Source organism: Lissotriton helveticus, chromosome 12 (assembly GCF_964261635.1).
Source record: "Lissotriton helveticus chromosome 12, aLisHel1.1, whole genome shotgun sequence".
NCBI lineage: Eukaryota > Metazoa > Chordata > Amphibia > Caudata > Salamandridae > Lissotriton > Lissotriton helveticus.
Genome location: NC_136073.1, coordinates 43,807,900 through 43,826,607, shown reverse-complemented (window position 1 = coordinate 43,826,607; position 18,708 = coordinate 43,807,900). Strand labels below are relative to the sequence as shown.

The following is an 18,708-nucleotide window of genomic DNA, read 5'->3' as shown; positions in this document are numbered from 1 at the left end:
CCATTACATACAAATGTAAAACTATTGATAAAAATTGATTGTATGTTTGAAAAATATATTCTTTACCAAATTCCAGCAAATCCAGATTATGCTTGAGGTTTTTATTGGCAGATATACAACATTAAAGAGACTTTGACATGGCAAACTCTTCAATGATTTATTTTTGTGTAATATGTCCGGCAAATCCTAATGCGAGTGCAATCACCTCTAAACTGTGCCGTGGAGTCACACTTCCAAGGCATATGCAAAAATCTAAAATAAACCGGTCGCCCTACATTGAACTAGATGTCTAGATTATTGCTAAACTTTACATCTCACTACCTCATCACATGCTTGTGGTTTGATTTTTAAAGATATCTATATATATATATATATATATATATATATATATATATTACTGTTGAAATTATAGTGTTGTAAGAATATTAAATCTAGGAGGAGATATAGTTGAATAAATCATTAGCCCATGCATAGGCAGAACGAAATCTAGCCCTAGGGATGTTATTTAATTACAAAAAAAATGTTTTAAGCATTAAAAGTCTGCAGTTTTAATATTTAATCATTTCCAAATCTGGAAAGTGTGTACCCCATGTGAATATTGTGCTTGTCGGGTGCTTTTGCAATTTTATACCTAACTCAAAATGTAATAAGCGCTGATCGAGTCCTCGGGCACTGGTTTTGCGCTGAAATACATCTCTGAGCTGGATGCTGCTTTGGCCAGGCTACTTCCTGTGTGTCATTTTATATCTTTAAATAATGTAAAACTATCATTTTGAAAGAAGTACTTTCTTTGTTCAGTTTGTTGAAGTGTATCCTCTGCTCTGATCACTGATTCATGCTTGTATTTTTCTTTTCAAATGTAAAACAGACAAATGCGTGACTAACTACATCTGGCATAAGTGGGTAGATGACACAGGAAATACATAAATATATATGTTCTAAGAAAAGTGATAAATTAAGACTTCACTAAAAAGGTGCATGCTGTACTTCTATTTTACACAGATAGAAAAGAATGAGATTGTAATGCCTCTGAAACTTTATTTTTTAATGCAAAAGGATGTGACATCAGTTAGTCAGGAAATGCACACTAAACCAGTTATTCAATATTCTGCTTTGCCTGAAAAGCTTTCTACTTGTCAAAAGGTTCAGGACTAATTCAATCGTCAGCGGATTCTAAGGGAGAGGTGCTGAACAAACCTCATATTAAACACTTAACATCGACAATAGATTCTTGCAGAAGTCTTATACATATCCAACTTGGACTTTTTCCTTAGAAAACAACATCTTAATTTAATCATTCTTTTTTTTTTAAATGCTTCCTTGCCATGAATTCAAATCTACACTCAATAAAATAATACATTTACAATGGACCAATGGCATTTGATAAGTTAAATTGGTTACTGACTATATAAATTGATCTACCATAAAACACATTCATCTCCGATACATCACATCTAAACCGTAATTTCCATTTTCTTGGGGATGAGATAAGGAGCCATCCTTCAGTTATTTATTTTGGCTTTGCTACAGGAGGTTTTTGCTCTTCATAACCAGTTTACCCCATTTGGGGAAGTATTTTTTTTTTTCTAAGGTGGCAAGTGAATTTCCGGTCTCCTGGGTGAGCACTGACCAGGAAGACAAGTGAACCGCATATGTCCTCTTTCCATATTCAATAGATATGGATTTTTAATGGAAAAATATAAAATAATAGTTATGCTTCTCCAGGTGTTCAGGCGAGGACACTTACTATTCTCATATATTTAAGTGTGTTGTAAGATTGATATACCTTTAATTTTTGTTTCCCCGCCCTGCTGCCAACGAGTGCTTGACTGGCACATCCGCCATTTTCTCATCTAACACTTGTCTCCTTTCCTTTCACATCAGGGTGGAAAGAAGGGAGTGGTCGAGGTTAAAATCGAAAGTAAGTACACAATTGTTGCTGAGGGTTGAGGTCTTCTCTGCTGGGGATGAAACACTCGTATTTGTTAATTCCAAAGCGAATGAAAAATTACTACTGAAAAGGCCTGTAAAAGTCAACGTTGCCAATACCTAGAACTTGTTTTCTTAAATTCTTGCCCCAGTCTTAATTCTATGACATTATTGTGTTGTCTCCATCTTAGTTGTTGGAATTTAGGTTTAACATCTGACTAATTTAAACTGACATCCATTGTGTAACAGTCCATTTAGAAAATGCTGCTTATGTAGTGATGTCGCGGGTTTAAGTCATTCTGGACCGCTCTTGTTTCCGACGGCTCGCGGATGATGATCCTCCTGTGTGAATGATCCGGTCCCGAGAGCTGATTTGATCATCCCACCTGCTTTGTCACAGCTTGCTTTACATTTTACAGGATTCGTCTTAAAATGGCTGCCTCATTAGGTAGGGCAGAGAATTGATTTTAAGCACACCAAAACAAATAGAGCAATAAAACCTATATTTCAAGGTGGGTTTAGAGAGAGAAAAGGGAATCAATTGCTGCATCAAATGAAAAGTAATTGTGTTCAAGTTTGTTCCCAGTGCATAGAGATATCTAAGTTATGTGGGAAGGGGAAGTAATGCCCTATACTTGCTTTTTCCTTCATATTTCCTACTTTGTAGAGTTTCTGCTACCTTCTTATCTCTCTCTCCTCTTTCCTTCTCCTTTAGGACCGGGGGTCCGGGACGGGATCTCAGAGTACGTCTTGCTTCGCTTCTTTTTTCCCTCTTGGCTTTTCTCTGTATTTCCTTTCAGGGTCTGAAAATGTGAAAATGTGCACACTCCCCCCCTAAATACACAATCCCACCTAAAGCACCTTGCTGTCGAGGTGTAAACCCAGTAGACGGGTTTCACCCTGCAGCCCTCACATCTGCTCCAGTGCCTTCCCACTCCGTGCAGTTCTAATGCGCCTCAACCCTGATAGCAGCGCCATTGCTAGCCCTATACGGAGAGCAATGCACAGCTCTGCCATTGCACCTCAGTTTGAACAGTAGCAGCTGGTGTTCTGTTCTTGGAACAGGTGGCAGCTCTACCAATGCATCCCAATCATATACTACACCTACCCTGCTACTACTAGGATGTAGTCGGAAGGCTGTTGACCGACTTAATCCCTGATCTGCAGCCCCTCCTGCTGCGTCATTACTGAGATCTACACATAATGCGACCAATGCTCCTCGACCCTGACCGCAGTGCCCAGTGATTTTCCGGTAATCAAACCTACACACCGCTCTTCCAGACCATCCATTTGTGGTGTGCAGCACCGCCCGCTACTCCAGTACTGCAACCCCAAGGTTATTGCTGAGCTTCACAATCAAAACCTGCAGCACCCTCTACAATTACAGTACATGAACGGTTGATATCCCTACCAGCATACCTCAGTCATGACTTACTTCCGCTTTCTTTTCCATGCCCTCTGCAGGGCATCTCAGCCTGGTTTGCACACCACACATAGCTCCCTCAATGCACCCATCCCCCTGACCTGAAGCTCACTTCCTATCCTGCGAAGCAGTCTTCATCTAGCTCTGCTGATGCATCTCTACCCTGCCTTGCAGCTGCTCCTGCTGCTCTGGTGCTGGTTGAAAGGGATGGCTCATGACAGATTACAGCAGGCCTGAAACACACAGTTCTCATGTTCTTTCCCTCTGTTGTTTTTTTTTCTCCAGGCCGAGAAGACTCTGTCCTGAGTTATGAAACGGTGATGCAAATGGAAGGTATGCTCATCTTCCTGCTTTTCTTAGTAGCCCTAGTTGGCTTGTAGGTTCCTTCATTTGTCCATTTTGTGCCTTCTTTGTATACTTGTTTTTCCTGTAATGCTTCGTATTGTCCTTCTTCACATTCTTCTATCACCCTCCCGCCTTCCTCCTTTCCTGAACATCTCATCCATCTGCGTCTGCACATTCCCTTTACACTTCGTCTAGTGCCCTCTTTCTCGGTCTTTAGCCTCTTCTCTTTATCCTTCTTGCCTTGTTTCCAGCACCATCTCCTGTTCTTCATCTCCTGTTCTTCACCTCTGCCCATGTCTTTTCTCACTCCTTACATTCCCTTGTGGTCCTTCTTTGTATTTTCATCTTTTATCCCATATCCTTACATGGCTTTGTCTTTCTTTATATTTCCTTAGTTCATTATGCTCGACCGATAATTATTCTCGGACCCACGAAGGACAGAGTGAACGACGACCTCCTGTCTGAGTTCCCCGACAAATTTGGCTCCTGTGTGCCACGTGAGTTCATTTTGAGCTAATATACCATCTGTGTGAGAGAAGGGTGAATACCATAGGAGGCAGGTTTTTGGACAGGGAGTGCAGATGTAAAATGTAAATCCGTATTTGTAAAGCGCAAACTACTCACCCGTGCGGGTCTCAAGGTGCTGGGGGCCGTTGTGGAAATTAAGTGAGCTATTGCCCAGAGTCACATGGTGCTGAGCTGCCGCCGGAGCCGGGGATCGAACCGTGAGCCCTGTGCTCCGACGTCAGCTGCCCTGGCCGCTGCACCACACCTCTCCAGATGCTAAGTGATATGTTCTGAGAACATCACCTGCAGTCCATTTTCAGGAGACCTTGAACCTGATTTAGAGTCTGGCAGAGAGGGTACTCCGTAGCAGACACAACAGAGTACCCTTTCCTCCAAACTCTCGTTCCCTCTGCCTCATTTATAGACAGGCGTACCGTACTGTAAAGATTCTGTCAGCTGGGACCCCATTGGATCCATCAATGGAAAGCTTTTCTCCGACGGCTCGACAGGGTAGGAGCCAGTGGAGTAATAGCATTACACTCCCCGCTTTTTTTAGGGTGGACTGTGTAATGTCCTTTTTTCCGTCTGTCACCGCCAGGAAAAACCTAGCAGCAAGAGACCATAAAAAACAATAATGTACCCCACACCCTGGAAGAAAGCTCCCCCAAGGTGAGGGGATAATTGATTTTTTGTTTTTCAAAGAAATGTTAAAGATTTGATGGAACTGCCAACAAAACAGAGGGTGGCCAACGAATACACATTTTTTACCTGGAAAGGAACTGCCGTGGCAGCTGTTCCCTTCAAGGTACAGAGATGACTGGTGGGGTTGGTGGTCATCGCCAAGTTTGACGGACATTAGTCCATTAGAATGGCAGAAGTAAAGTTCTCCATTGTCCTTACAGATGGTGTACCGTCTGTCAAACCCAAAGACAGACTCTTTGTTATTGTGGTAGACTAGATCTTCAGAGATGGAGTCTTTGTTTGATGTAAGTTGGAAACACTCTATAAACTCAGACCTTCTGTAGGCTCCAACATCTCTGATGTACAGAAGCTTCACCTTTCTCCTTGTGTGGCTATTTCAGTTGTTGCTGGGGTTAAATGTTGTTTGGTAGCATTTGCAGCTCCAAGCTTGTCTGTCAAGCCCAAGCCAAAGCACCAGATTTTTCAGCGTGAAAGCACTAGCAACAGAAAGAGGCGGGATGTCTTATTAACCATCGACAGAGGAAAACAACAGAGTTGCTGCAGAGGCAGAGGAAAGTCAGTGATCATAAAGTAAAGAGTTTCCCGTTCATTGGTAGTTCACGTTGTGTGTACACTTGTAAGTAAACAATCTATCCAAGTCTCCTTAGCTGTACCTAGTGAAACCAAGGGAACATTGCTTCTTTTGACCTTCGTGTACAACTGGTCCCTGCTTCCTGCCAGTGCCAGCTATTTGGGCCTGGTTGGTTAGAGCAACCACAATACTTCCAAAGTAAAAAATAAATAAATCTAAACCCATTTTATTGAAGTAAAAATGAACAGAAATCTATTCTTTTAAGTAAAAATGAATAGATATATATAATTTTGCAAGTGGACTCGGAGGGTAGAACGAAATAGATATATTTTTATTTTTCAATTAATAATTCTAATAATAAGGATTTCTTGATGTCAATTTAAAATATTATTAAAATCACGATTGGTTTTGTTACAAGTGTTTGCGATAGCTGTTATTGATGATTGTGTGTCACACTCGCTGCAGATACCACAAGACCCAAGCGGGAATACGAGGTGGACGGGAGAGACTATCACTTTGTTGGATCCCGGGAGAAAATGGAAAAGGATATCCAGAGCCATAAATTCATCGAGGCCGGGCAGTACAATAGCCACTTATACGGGACCAGTGTGCAGTCTGTACGGGAAGTGGCCGAACAGGTGAGCTACTCGGACAGCAGAGGGCGCTGTTTGAGGAAGGGTACGGGGCAAGTGGTGTCTAGCATCACCTGTGAGGAAGACAGACGGCAACAAAAGTATAAGGGTATCGCACAGTGGTGTAACAATAGCCTCCGTGGTGCAAGGGGGCACCCGAGCTACAGGGGGGCCCCCTCCGGCACCGTGCATGGGCGGTGGGCCCCTGGCCTGAGATCTCCTGACTGGGTCCGGATTGTGGGGGGTTCCTCCATGTACTTTGCAGGGGGGTCCCCTCAAGTTTCGTACCCCACTGGTATCACAGGGCAGGAATTCAGCAGAAAAGAAGTCCAGCATGTGATCCAATGGGGAGTTTCAGAAGCTATGTATATAATAGAATAATGAGAATCTACAGTAAATGAGACCTTGGAACAGAGGCGAGAATTAGCAACCGCAAGACCTGTCGAAGAATCAGAAGCTAGAGAAAATGGAATTACGGAGCCTGCTGAGGAAAAAAACATAGAAGCCAGCAAGCCTGGTGAGCAGTGAAAAGAGAATCAGCAGCAAGCGCGGGGCACTAGAGGAAGGGACTCAGCAGCAAAAGAGATTAGTAATCCGGGGACAGGGAATCCACAGTAACAAAACTTTAAAAATAGAGGCAAGGGTGTCCGCAATAAGCAAGCTTGTAGAACTGCAGCAAGCGGTCACTGAACAAGGAAAACTGAACCAAAAGCAAGTAAGGTGGAGGAGCAGGAAAAAGGATGCCAGGGGCAGGTGACTCAGAGGAACAGGAATTGGCACTGTCAGGGCCAATGAACAGTTAACAAGTCTAAAAACTGAGGAAAGGGGCTCCGCAGGAAGCAAGCGTGGAAAAATCACCAGCAAATGTGCCTAACTGGCAGTGGGAATATCCACAGTAGAGCCTTAAAAAGTGGGAAAAGTATCTGCTTCAAGAAAACCTGGGGAGCCGCGAAGTATAAATGAGCAGAAACCAAACCAGGACCTGGCAGGGGGGGCCAAATTGAATATGCATAAAGAAATCTGAGGAGCAAAGGAAGGAAACTCAGTAATACTGAAATTAAGTTGTGAGAGCAGAAGGATAGAGAAAGATTAGGCTGTGCTCAGACAAGTCACCTGAGAGGTATGCCAGCACACACAGGGTCCACTCGTTGGTGTCCCCAGGCAATGCAAGTCAAGAGTGCAGTTTTAGGAGTTGTGGTATAAGGCATAAGAGAGGTTCTGGCCAGCTGCGTTATCCGAGGACTAGTCTTAAACCTGGTCACTGTTATATTTTACACCCTCAGCCATGGGATTAGGCGCTAAAGTTTAGCACACAAACCTTTTTACACTGGTAGAAATCAGGCAGAGAAGAATAATGAACTTGAATGCATTTTTTTTTCAAACACTCGTACAAAGGTGGGACTTTTTCCAGTCCAAAGAACACAAGGTGAGTGTGAGGGATGGTTCCAGCTGCCAGAGAACTCAGAAGTTGACTGGCTTTTGCAGAGAATTTGATTTCCCCCATTTTTTAAAATGATACGATAGGAAAGATGAGAAATGTTACGCCTAATTCTTGGGGATCCGGTTGTGCCCCCTAAATTGATTGGGTCTCTCTTTCTGTTCAGTCACTTTGTTGACTTTTCAGCTCCTCGTCTCTTAAAGCACAAGGCAGACCTAAGGAAAGAGTTTTATGCTTTGTGATCTTTTCAGAGCTTTCTGACACATTGTTCTTTGTCCTTTCATTGCACCCCCCACCCACTCCACCATCTTTTATTCCTTCCCTTTCATTTTCCTTCCTGGGACTCCCGTTACCCACTACTTTCCCCCCTTCATCGACTCCACACCCCCCCCCCCCCAACGCCACAACCTCATTTACCACACCCAGGGCAAGCACTGCATCTTGGACGTGTCCGCGAATGCTGTGAGACGGCTCCAGGCTGCGCATCTCCACCCCATTGCCGTCTTCATCCGACCGAAATCTCTTGAAAATATCTTGTGAGTAGCACTTCTTGTACCTTCCTGTACTTGTGAGTCAAGGTCTCGTGGATGCACCTTTATCTGCTCGCCGGGTGCACGACCGAGCAACTAATGCCATCCGCAACGAGTGTCTTGACTGACAACGGCGTCGGCAGTGGCAATCCCAGTGGTTGGTAATTAGAGAAAGACTAGGAGACAGGGGTCACCGGGAGAGGTAAGTCTGGGTTCCACCCTATTAACGAACAATGACCGTAAACACCAGACAGTCCCATTGGTTGGTTACAGGCTTGAGCCTAGGAATGGGCTGTCTAATAAATATGGTTCTACTTTTTTTTTTTTCTAGCAAACCTTTTATAAATTTTTTCACCAGTTTGAACCTTTATTGAAGGAATATTTGTATCTTTTTTTTTTTTTTAGGGTGGTACAATCCCCCCCTTTATACTGCTCTTAAATTGTTTGATGAACATACGGCTTTACCCCCTTTGTCAAGATGTTACTTTTACCACTTCCCTTACCCAAACTACATTACTCCTATCCTCTACACAATCCTCCTGTTATCTTCTTACCTTTCGCCTCATGTCATATGTACTTTTTATACAAACAGAACTATTTTCATGGAAAATGTATTTTGCCAGTTTGGCATTTCTCCAACATGAAGTTTTGTCAGGCTGACTTTCTTCATGTTGGAAAAATCACCAAAATGTTAGTGAACCGAGTCGAGCGGATCAGATTTTTGAGGTTACGGCCATGAAATCGGAGTCCATTGTTCTGAGTTGAAGATTTAGTTCTGACTGCCAAGCACCGAAGGTTTGATGGGAGGCGCCTGCAGGTTTAAAAGTCTAATCTCTGGAGTGTGGCCATCTAACCCTTTGCAGGGTATGGAACACCTACATCTTCCTCTATACTTTTGATGGGACGGTGCTCCATACACCTCTCGATGTCTGTCTCCTATAGGGCAAACTTCCAAGTTCCACCATCCATCAAGTACCAACAGCCAGCTCGAGTGTCTGCTGTAGCTTCATCAGAGTCCTTTCATTGCTCAGTCTTGCATGATCCCTGTCTGCACCTAATTTTTTCTCCCTCTTCTCCTTCTCTAAACACTCTTGGATGCCTACTAAGCATTATGTATTTTACAAAAACTAATAAAAACATTAAAAATCAGTTCTGATGTTAGATGATGTCCAAAAACTATTGTAAACATTGTAGACATTGCTCAGGTAAACAAATTCCTGAGGCCATCACACAGCCCCAGGGGAGAGTGGGTCGGTCCAAATGAGGGGTGGAAAATGGCAATCCTTCCTTGCATTTTACTGAAAGAATGACAGAGTGCACACCTTTCTTTTAATGGCTGTGTTCCTTAGTTCCTTGGTGTTCTTGTTTTCCCCGTGCTACCTGGGAAACGTAGTCAGCCCCAACTACGTGAATATGAATCATCCACTTGAAAGAGGCGACATCTCACCCTGTGCCGGGTGCACAGCATTAGTTTGCATTGCATCGCAATAATACCAACAACTTTAATTTTTTCTCTTTGCTGAATCCTTTTATTTTTCAACGTATTCCAATAATTCATTATTTCATCCTGTTTTTTGACAAGTCACAAGAGAGGCGCTTACATCTTCACTTTTGTCTTAATGGTGCAGAAATGCTAATCCAAGCCTTATCCTTCCAGTGAAGATGTAAGAGAAAAAATTAAAGTTGTTGGTATTATTGCGATGCAATGGAAACTAATGCTGTGCACCCGACAGGGGGTGAGATGTCACCTCTTTCAAGTGGATAATACTTCCTTGCAGCCAGACTGGGGAGCTGCTCTGTTCTCTTTAGACGTCGAGAAGGGGGAGCCCGCTTTGTCCCAGACCTGCCTAATGCCCACAGGGTGTCTGCCTGCACATTGCGTTGGATCCAGTCGCACCAGGAGATGGTGGGTCCTCCATCCCTGGCAAGGGATCCCGGCCTTTTGGCTGAAGTAACCACTGTGAAATCTCAATTACAACTGGCAGATGCTGATATACCGTCTTCTCTCTGTAGGATCATGGAGTATTAAGTCCCTCTACCTTGTCAGCTGTCTCCGCAGCAAACCCCATTTGGTCCTCACGTTGGCTCCAGAGATTGTACTGTACCCCGCAACCGGGCATTGGTAACCTGTTACAATATTATCTCTGAAACCACAGGGACCACCCAAAACCTTTCTTGAGGGAGGTCACGTGGTTTTATAGGCGGTAGTTCTTGACCTTTGGTTCCACTGAGATCTTTGTTTTAGGTCTCCCCTTTTAACCTAGATGCACTTAACTACTTTAATGAACAATACCTTTTATTCTATACCATAACAGTTGACTTAATCGGAGTAGAACTGAGTACTAGTAGCCTTACCTCTATTTGGTTAGTTAGCAAAGGACCCAAACACTTAATGGAAGACTGGAGAAAACTGAAGCATCCCGCACTAGAAAACAGTGGCCTTAAGGCCGAATGTTAAAACAAAGTCTTACACCTGGCACGAGGGCCAGATGTATCGTACTTTCACGCAATGCAACACAGCAAGACCCCCTTGCTGAGCTGCCAGTAGAGAGAGAGAGCAGGAAAACACCACATCTTACAATATATGGGGCATTCCTTTCCTATCCTTGCAGTGATGCAAGGGTGCCTGCTTTCTAGACTGGGACTGATTTTGTGTAGGAAGGGGCACCCATGCTCCAAAATCCATATGTCAATGTGTGGGAGCAGCCATGGAACGCCTTCCCAGGGTAGATAGAGTAACGCCAGGCAGTGACTTACGCTTCCTTGCGTTACCCCAGATTTGCCAAGCCATGCAGGGCCACACAAGGAGGCCCTGCGCAGCTTGCTAAATCTCATTCTAATTTCTGCATCGCCTTGAGTGGTGCAAAGGGGACGCCTATCCTTGATACATTTGGCCCTGAGAGCCTATTGTTGTGTGTTGCTGTATTCTAAGCCTCTATACTCCTCCACCTCCTTGCGTAAGGCTTCCTTACTTGGCCTATCTACCTCTGAGAGCCAAGTGGTAACAGGACGCAGTTGCTTATCCAACTGAAATGCAATAATATTATGGCAAATGAAAATGACCTTACCCACACAAGGTATGGCCAAGCACCCCCTGGTGGGGTTCACAATTGTGCAGCTTCATGTAGTTGAATTTTTAAGATACTATTGGTCAAATTATGCTACTGACCGGTGATTAAATCCTCTACTACTTAATGATCTGTTAACTTGGGGGAAGAAGGAACCTGTCGTATATCTTTGTGACAACTGTCCAGTTGCGTCTGCCGAAAACACATACTAGGTGGGTGTTGAGCGCTCATCTGTCAAACTGACCTATTGTTAATAATGCACAGAGTCCACCCGTTTTAGCCATTGGCTTTCTCTGATCAGCTTCTGACAGCCAATGGCTTGAGACTGTCAATCATCTCTCGGTTCAGCTTAGTGAGTTATTCATCTCTCAGCCAAAGGCCATTGGCTGTTTGAGTGTGTCCGGCTTCCAGTGCTTGCACTGAACTTCATTGGGAATCATTCTACAACTATCACTCTTTCCGGCTCCCTCCAGTGGGTCTGCCTGATGTGCTGCATGCATTAGCACTTTAACCCCAGATCAATTGGCTTTGACAATGCTTGTTGTTACTTGCTATTTGGTACCAAACAAATGGTAATTGGCTTTGAAAATGCTTGTTGTTACTTGCTATTTGGTACCAAATAAATAGTACTTGTGTATAATGGGGTCATTCTTGCACTTGGGGATTCCAAACTGCAGGATTGCAGGGCTACCTGTTATTAGGAAGAGACCAATGACTATTTTGACTAATATTTAAGAGTGCTATGGTTTTGTTCAAGAAGTAGGCCTTGTTTCAGAGGGCAGCAGTGATGGGGACTGTGTATAGAAGGAGTGGCAGACTCTCACCAGTAGGAAGGCATGGGGTTACTAACATGCTGGGATCCTTCCACAGCAGGTTAGGATGCCAAGGTATGTTTGGGGGCACAGCCCCTTTGCCCATACAGTTGGTGGTGGGAATTTCAGCCTTGTGCTAGGGGGTTTCATCCACCTAAATGCTCCTCCCATGATACACAGACGATTGGGTGGAAAAATGTCCAAACCATGACAGAGAATGTGGCAGAAGTTCAACTCCAGCATCGCGGAGAATGTTCTAAACACACACCACAGATGGAAAATGCTTAAACAAAATTAAATCAGACTGCGGGCTCTTTATTATATTGGGGAATTGACTGGTCTTTCGAGGTATCCCTAAGTCATAGTAGAACTTAGTTGACTATGCAGCACAAGGGCTGTCTGACTCCTTTTAAAAAATTAGAACCCCAAGGAGTACAAAGCAATACCCACCAATTGTAGTTTTCTGCAGCTATTATTATTGAAAGGGATGTTACAGATGTTAGCAGTATTGTTATCCTTACACATAACTGGTTGTCTACTGATCTTTTCAGTATAAAGGAACTACCTTCTACTTTCCAACTTACCTGCCAATTGTTTTGGGATGTTTTTGTTTATCATTTTTTACATTTTGAATTAAGTTTCGAATTATCCCCTTTATGTTTTTTTTACTTTGATCTGTTCCAAGTTTACTTTTTACTTGTTAGCTACCCTGTAATATTTTTACTGCCACCGGCCCCATTATAAAAAGAGATAATTGTTGAAGGGTTACAACTCTGTCTCGCTTTGAAATTCTACACCCAACTTTTTAAACAAAAAACTTTATTCCAAGTTATGCGGTTGCCCACAAGGAAATATTACATACACTTCTCAAGGGGAATTTGTTATTCACACAGGAAACAAGGGTGCACAGTTCAACACCAAATCTGTTAGAGCTTCCTTCCCTCAGGGAAGGGCCTGTTTCGGAATGGTAAAAATCCTGTCTATTTCTTTTTTGAGAAATTTCAGATCAGGATCCTTAACTCTGATTGGCCGACAATGCGCAAGTCTTTTTGAAATGTCAGCCATTTTGGATTTGTGGACTCGCTGTTAGATCTGCAGTGATAGCAATGATATATAGTATATTTAAAAAAATGCCAAATTCATAACATTTGCAAGGGTTTTTTTTTTTAGGTATACACGTGCACTGTTTAATTTTATTTTCCTCTTCCACGCAGAGAAATTAACAAGCGAATAACAGAGGAGCAGGCGCGGAAAGCCTTCGACAGAGCCAACAAACTGGAGCAGGAGTTCACCGAATGTTTCTCAGGTCAGTGGTCTGCAGCCACCGCCCCCTTTTAGAGGCCTTAGCAGTGCTGAAGTTGAAGGCCCATCTCCTAGTTACATTCCTGGGAAAGAAAGATGCTGTAGTGGCAAGAGGACAATAATATTTAAGAAGATTAGGGGGGGGGCAGCTGCACATCTCAGTTGCAACCACATTTCATTTATTCTGAGGTTGTCTAGCTGCTGAGAGCTTCTGGTAAGGACATTGCTCCTGAGCAGAGGTCTAACTGGTTTCAGAGAACTCAGCAGTGGGACCAGGCCTAGGCAAAATAATGTGTTTCCTCTCTTGGTATGCAGATATGAATCCTGCAAATCTGCAGTTTTTAATGTGGTCCACATTTCCAAAAAAGGGTGTAGACCGCTGTAGTAGTCTACGAACCATTGGGAAGCAGGCTTTTTTTCTGGTTTCGAACAAAAACCGCACCCATTTTTTTCTAGTTTGACACCAGAGTGGGCCTGGGTGGCTTTATCCTCAGTTTCAATCTGCTGGGAAACTAATAAACAAAACATATTTTACATGATTCACTTTTCAGCAGATCTTGCCTCCCTACACATTTGGTAAATTGTCATTTCTAGAAGTATTTGACTGACAACAATCAACACAAAAAAAAGATAAAGAATTAGTGTTCAAAAACGGTAGGCATTCCCTACCCATATATGAGTCGGCCTTTTTAGAATCTTGCACTGAAATCCTTTCATTGATAAGAAAAATCATTTACAAAACATTTTAAATGCAAACTCAAACTAGGGCATTGCAAGAAGTTTGTTGCATGTAGATGGGATTTCCAAGTGTCCTGAAATGGCAGCTTCAACATTCCTCTTCGTGTTGCAGCCAGCCAATCAAAGCGTGAGCTCACACTGGGAAGAGGATGTGGATGGGGGAAAAAAGTTCCCTCAGCCAATCAAATGGCTCTATTTGTTTTTTATTTTGCGCAACTGCATAAGTCATGCAAGCCGCTTGCGAACCCAACCGTCCATATGTACAAAGATTTTTAGGCTTAATTTCTCAAACACTACTTATGGATTCACATCAAATTACAAAAAGAACACTTTCTGGGCCCATATCTATCTAGCTTTCTCCCAAATTTGGTATAAATTCGTTTAGCCATTTTGGCTGTAGCTCTTTCCAAAAATACCCATGAAAATTGCTTTTTCCCCCCACTGGATTTGTAAGCTTTTGTTAAATAAAGAAGCTCCAGTTTTATAGTTTTAAAACTATTTTTTAGTTTTTAGTGAGTTGGAAATTATACAGGAATTTAGAGACCATGGCCTTGTGAAAATGTAAGTTGCAGAAGTTGTTAAGTGGCATTCCATGGGGAGAGGAGAAAAATGCACCTTTCACTAAAGAGTAAATATTTTGCAGAACAAAATACTTAAAATTCGGGTTTGTACAGGTCACAACAAATTTGTGGGAGTGAAAGATGAGCAACTTTAAGTTTCCTCAACTTCAGGAAGTTTGAACACTGGGACCCTTCATAAACATGAAATGAATAGATAATCAGTCAGGCCAGAGGTCCAACTTGAGCCTTGTGCCAGTTACAAAAGAGGTGGTCAACAAAAGCATAGTCCAGGTTCCCCCATAATTTGAGCTAGTGTCATCTGCACTTGTCAGAACTCCCTCAAATGAATGGGTCACTGTGTACACACAATACAGCAAAAATCATCCCCCGCCTTTAATCGTGACTTCTCTTGCTTTTACAGCGGTCGTTGAGGGCGACAGCTTCGAAGAAGTTTACCATAAGGTGAAGCGAGTGATCGAAGAGCTGTCGGGCCCTTACATATGGGTGCCTGCCCGCGAGAGACTCTAAGACTTTGAACAACCCTGGGCCGTGCATCGGCCTGTCTGCAGCCACTGTAAAGACTCAAAAGCTCAATGGTGCCCCGACAAGGGCGGCGGGGGATGTCCCATCTTTTTCCGATTATTTTTCCTCCAGCCCTGCTTCAACTTTAACCACCCACCAGTCTGCTCCAAAAAAAAGACTTGTAGCCGCTTTGTCTACCGCTCTCTCCTCCCCCTCCTGCGTTCCTCTCGTTCTCCCTGCATGCCGCCTCCTTTGACAGCAAAACAGAAAAAAAACAGACAACAAAAATCATCAGACAAAATTATTGTTACGGAAACGTGTGTGTGTCAGTGGGAACTAAGAAACAAAATGACACTTTCTACAAGATGATGTCTTCAAGAACTGGAGGTGTGGTTTTATTTCGTAGGTCTTTCCTTTCTTGGCAGTGTTTTTTTCATATTTATTTTTCTTTCATCTTTGAGGGCTACTAATGAGAAGGCTGGGCAGTTTCTGCAGCACACCTTGCCGGTCAATACATCCCACAGTTCTATTTTGGCACCAGCTTGACAACAAAAAATAAGGTCTCCCACACACCGCAAGGAAGGTCCCTCCTAGTACAGAAGCCAATACCATGACCGTGAAGGTGGTACCTCCCCATGTCATGACTCAACGAAGTATGTTGACAGCAAGACCGGTGCTTCCAAACAACTGCAGAAATGGATAACAGGACCGCAAGAGAGAGATGCACCTGAGCACTTGCAGAAGTGTATTCTTGTGCGGTACTGTGAATTTGCGCCAGAGAGTCGCTAAGAGGCAAATGCGCTGAGTGATGAGTGCAGGCAGCATCTTTACCAAGGATCCAGCACTTGAAGTCCCTTCCAGCACTTGAAAGCACTTGCCAGAGCCTTCAGCAATCCCAGGACATCCAGCTCTTGGAACCTTTTGATGTTCGGACAATATATGCTTAGAAAACCTTCAGAAATTGCAGTTTCGTGGGAATGGGTTACCCATTCAGCGTTTGCTTCTGGAGGTTCATGGGTGAAATGAAGGAGAAACCCAAGTCAGCCCCAACTCTCACACACACTCAAGAAAGAAAAATGCTTTGATGGAGTTTTGCTTTTTCAACAATTTTTTTTTCTGGGGCGGGGTAACATCGATGGGAAAAACGTCTCTTGTTGGATATTGCCTCAGTGCTATTGCGTGTTGAATCTTTTTAAGATTTTTTTTCTGTTTTTAATTTTTTTCTTTCAAAGGGGCGGGCTTTCGGAAACAAAAAGCATGGGGTCTAAGCCAGAAACATTGTCTGCCTTTTTGAAAAACTAAGAAGAAAATTCCAGACGATGATGGGACCATTTTTTGGGGGTGATGGGGGAGAAAAGGGTGGGGGAGGAAACATTCCTTGGACAATTTCATCTTTCTGTGCCCAAAATCTAAACTAGTTTCTTTGTGCATGGACATGAGTAACTGTGGCTTTAAGAAGATAAAAAACCCACCACAATTGAAAAACATGCATTTACCAATTTAGGAAATTATTTTTTTGGGAGAAAAAAAAAGTATATAGCCGTTTTGTGAATATTTTGAGTAATGGAAAGTATTGCGGTCACAGAGCTATGTATTGTACGAAGAAGGGGAGGGGGTGGTTTTATCCGTGCTTTCCGTTTTTTTGTAAATAAACAAAAGGGGGTACCTGCAGGAAAAGCTGGTTTTGTTGTGGAGGGTGGATTGTCAAAACAAATACGTACCCTTGTTTTCTCCCCGCCGTCTGTTCTCTTGGGGGCAGACGCTAGCTGTGAGCGTATTTTTTTTTTTGCACAAGGAGTGTAGAGTGGAGGAGATAAAGAAAATCAGCAGTTAGGGGTGAAAAGAGGAGCACAGCCATTTAAGATATAAAGCAAAAAGGAAAATAATGGGACGATGTGCAATGAAGGAATTGGAAAAGTGACAGAAGAGGTAATACGGAAAGTGAAAAGATGGCAAAACTGAAAAACAAAAGGAAAAAACTGGAGAAAAACTCTTAAAGGTGTGTAATGAATACAATGGTTTAAGAAAGTTAGGAGCAAAAAGAACAAAATGGCAAGACAGAACAAAGAAACTAAGAGAAAAACAAATTTAAGACTAAAATTCAGAGAAAGAGGTAAAATGGTTGAAATTCAGAAAATTAGGGGAAATAGGAAGAAAAAAGAGAAATGAAGCAGCCAGCAAAAACACAGAACAGTACAAATAAAGAAAAATAGGAGGCCATGAAAATTAGAAAGAAAAAAACTGGTGAGTTGAGGCAAATGGCTTTATTAGAATGTCAGACGAGAAAATGAAATGGAGGAGAGGAAAAGAAGAATGTGAAAGATGATGAAATGAAAAATATATGCAAATGGAGGGGATGAATAAATGTAGAAAACAAGAAAGGAAAAAATGGTATGAGAGTAAAAATTTTACTTAAGTCCAATAAAAAGGGAATAAAAAGTGGCAAAACCAAAGCAGTGATTGAGAGAAAGAGAACAAAGTATAAATGCAAAGGAAAAGTAAACAAAAATATATATATATATATATATATATATAGAGGAAAGGGACAAAAATGTGCATATAGGTAAAAAGAACGTAAAGGTTGATGGAAAGAAGAGAACGGGATGAAGGACAAAGACAATGAAGGAATGAAAAGAAGGGAATAAAAAAATCACTACAAAGTAAAAAGTAATAGAGTGAATACTAAAAGAAATAACTGATAATGAAGGGAGAAGAAGAAAATAGAAAAAGTAGAAAGAAACATGAAATTGTGAGTTAAAGAAGGGCAGAAGAAATTAAAGGAAAAAGGAGAGGAGCATGAGGAAAAAAAGAAGGTATAAGGTAGGGAAACAGTCCAAGATGTTACGAGGAACAACCGGAAGGAAGAAAAGAGTGGAAAAAACATCTAGTGACAATTTATTGAAATTTACTATTTTACTCCAAAAAAATAAAACATTTAATTCTGTACCGAATGCCTCGTTTCCTTGATGCCAACAGGTCCCAGGGCACGTTGCCGCTTGTATCCCGTGGGGCGATATCACCAGAAGGGTGGTAGCCAGGGAATGTGAGTGAGGGAAGGAGATATAATAAAAGGATTCATGGTTTGGGACAAATGGTGAGGAGTGGGGGGGGTCATCGCTAAGCTTGTATGCCTCTATCCAATACTATGTTGCTTGCAGAAATATCCTTCCCTTGTGCTGGTGCATTAGTAGTTTGTGTGCAAATAGCATTATGGTATATGTTGTACAATATTCAGATGACCAACAATACAATACTGTTCTTGTGCACCAGTATTGCAAATGGCTCCTGGAAAGGACGCGTTGCCAAACCAACCAACTGCAAGTGAATCCTACAATGTAGGAAACTCAAACCAACCGAAAAAGGGGCTCTGCTCATCACGTTGAGGTGTGTGTACCACCTTCCAACTTTGTTATGTACAAAAACAAAATGAGTATTCGCAGACTGCGCTTTTCAGCATCACTGAGCGTAAGGAAAAAACAAAATGTGACTACTCGCGTTACCACATCTCCGATAACAAAAACGTGGGATGAAATAGAGTCCTGGAAATATTGGTAATACTATACTTACACTGAAGCAAGCCCAGAGGCAGATAGGGTGTTACCCCCAAAAAACACACACACACACCCACC

General features: G+C 42.5%; 1 protein-coding gene across 3 annotated transcripts in view; it reads left to right on the top strand.

Annotated features, from left to right (window-relative positions):
- Nucleotides 1-18,025, top strand: part of DLG4 (discs large MAGUK scaffold protein 4) — a 740,755-nt gene extending 722,730 nt beyond the window's left edge. For all 3 annotated transcript variants that reach the window (XM_078671185.1, XM_078671184.1, XM_078671186.1), the window contains 8 exons: nt 1,885-1,921; nt 2,645-2,672; nt 3,638-3,685; nt 4,093-4,194; nt 5,943-6,115; nt 7,974-8,083; nt 13,172-13,263; nt 14,979-18,025. In XM_078671185.1, coding sequence (XP_078527311.1) covers nt 1,885-1,921; nt 2,645-2,672; nt 3,638-3,685; nt 4,093-4,194; nt 5,943-6,115; nt 7,974-8,083; nt 13,172-13,263; nt 14,979-15,085 — 697 coding nt within the window. In that variant the 3' untranslated portion in view covers nt 15,086-18,025. The remainder of the gene's footprint in view (nt 1-1,884; nt 1,922-2,644; nt 2,673-3,637; nt 3,686-4,092; nt 4,195-5,942; nt 6,116-7,973; nt 8,084-13,171; nt 13,264-14,978) is intronic.
- Nucleotides 18,026-18,708: the final 683 nt, after the last annotated feature.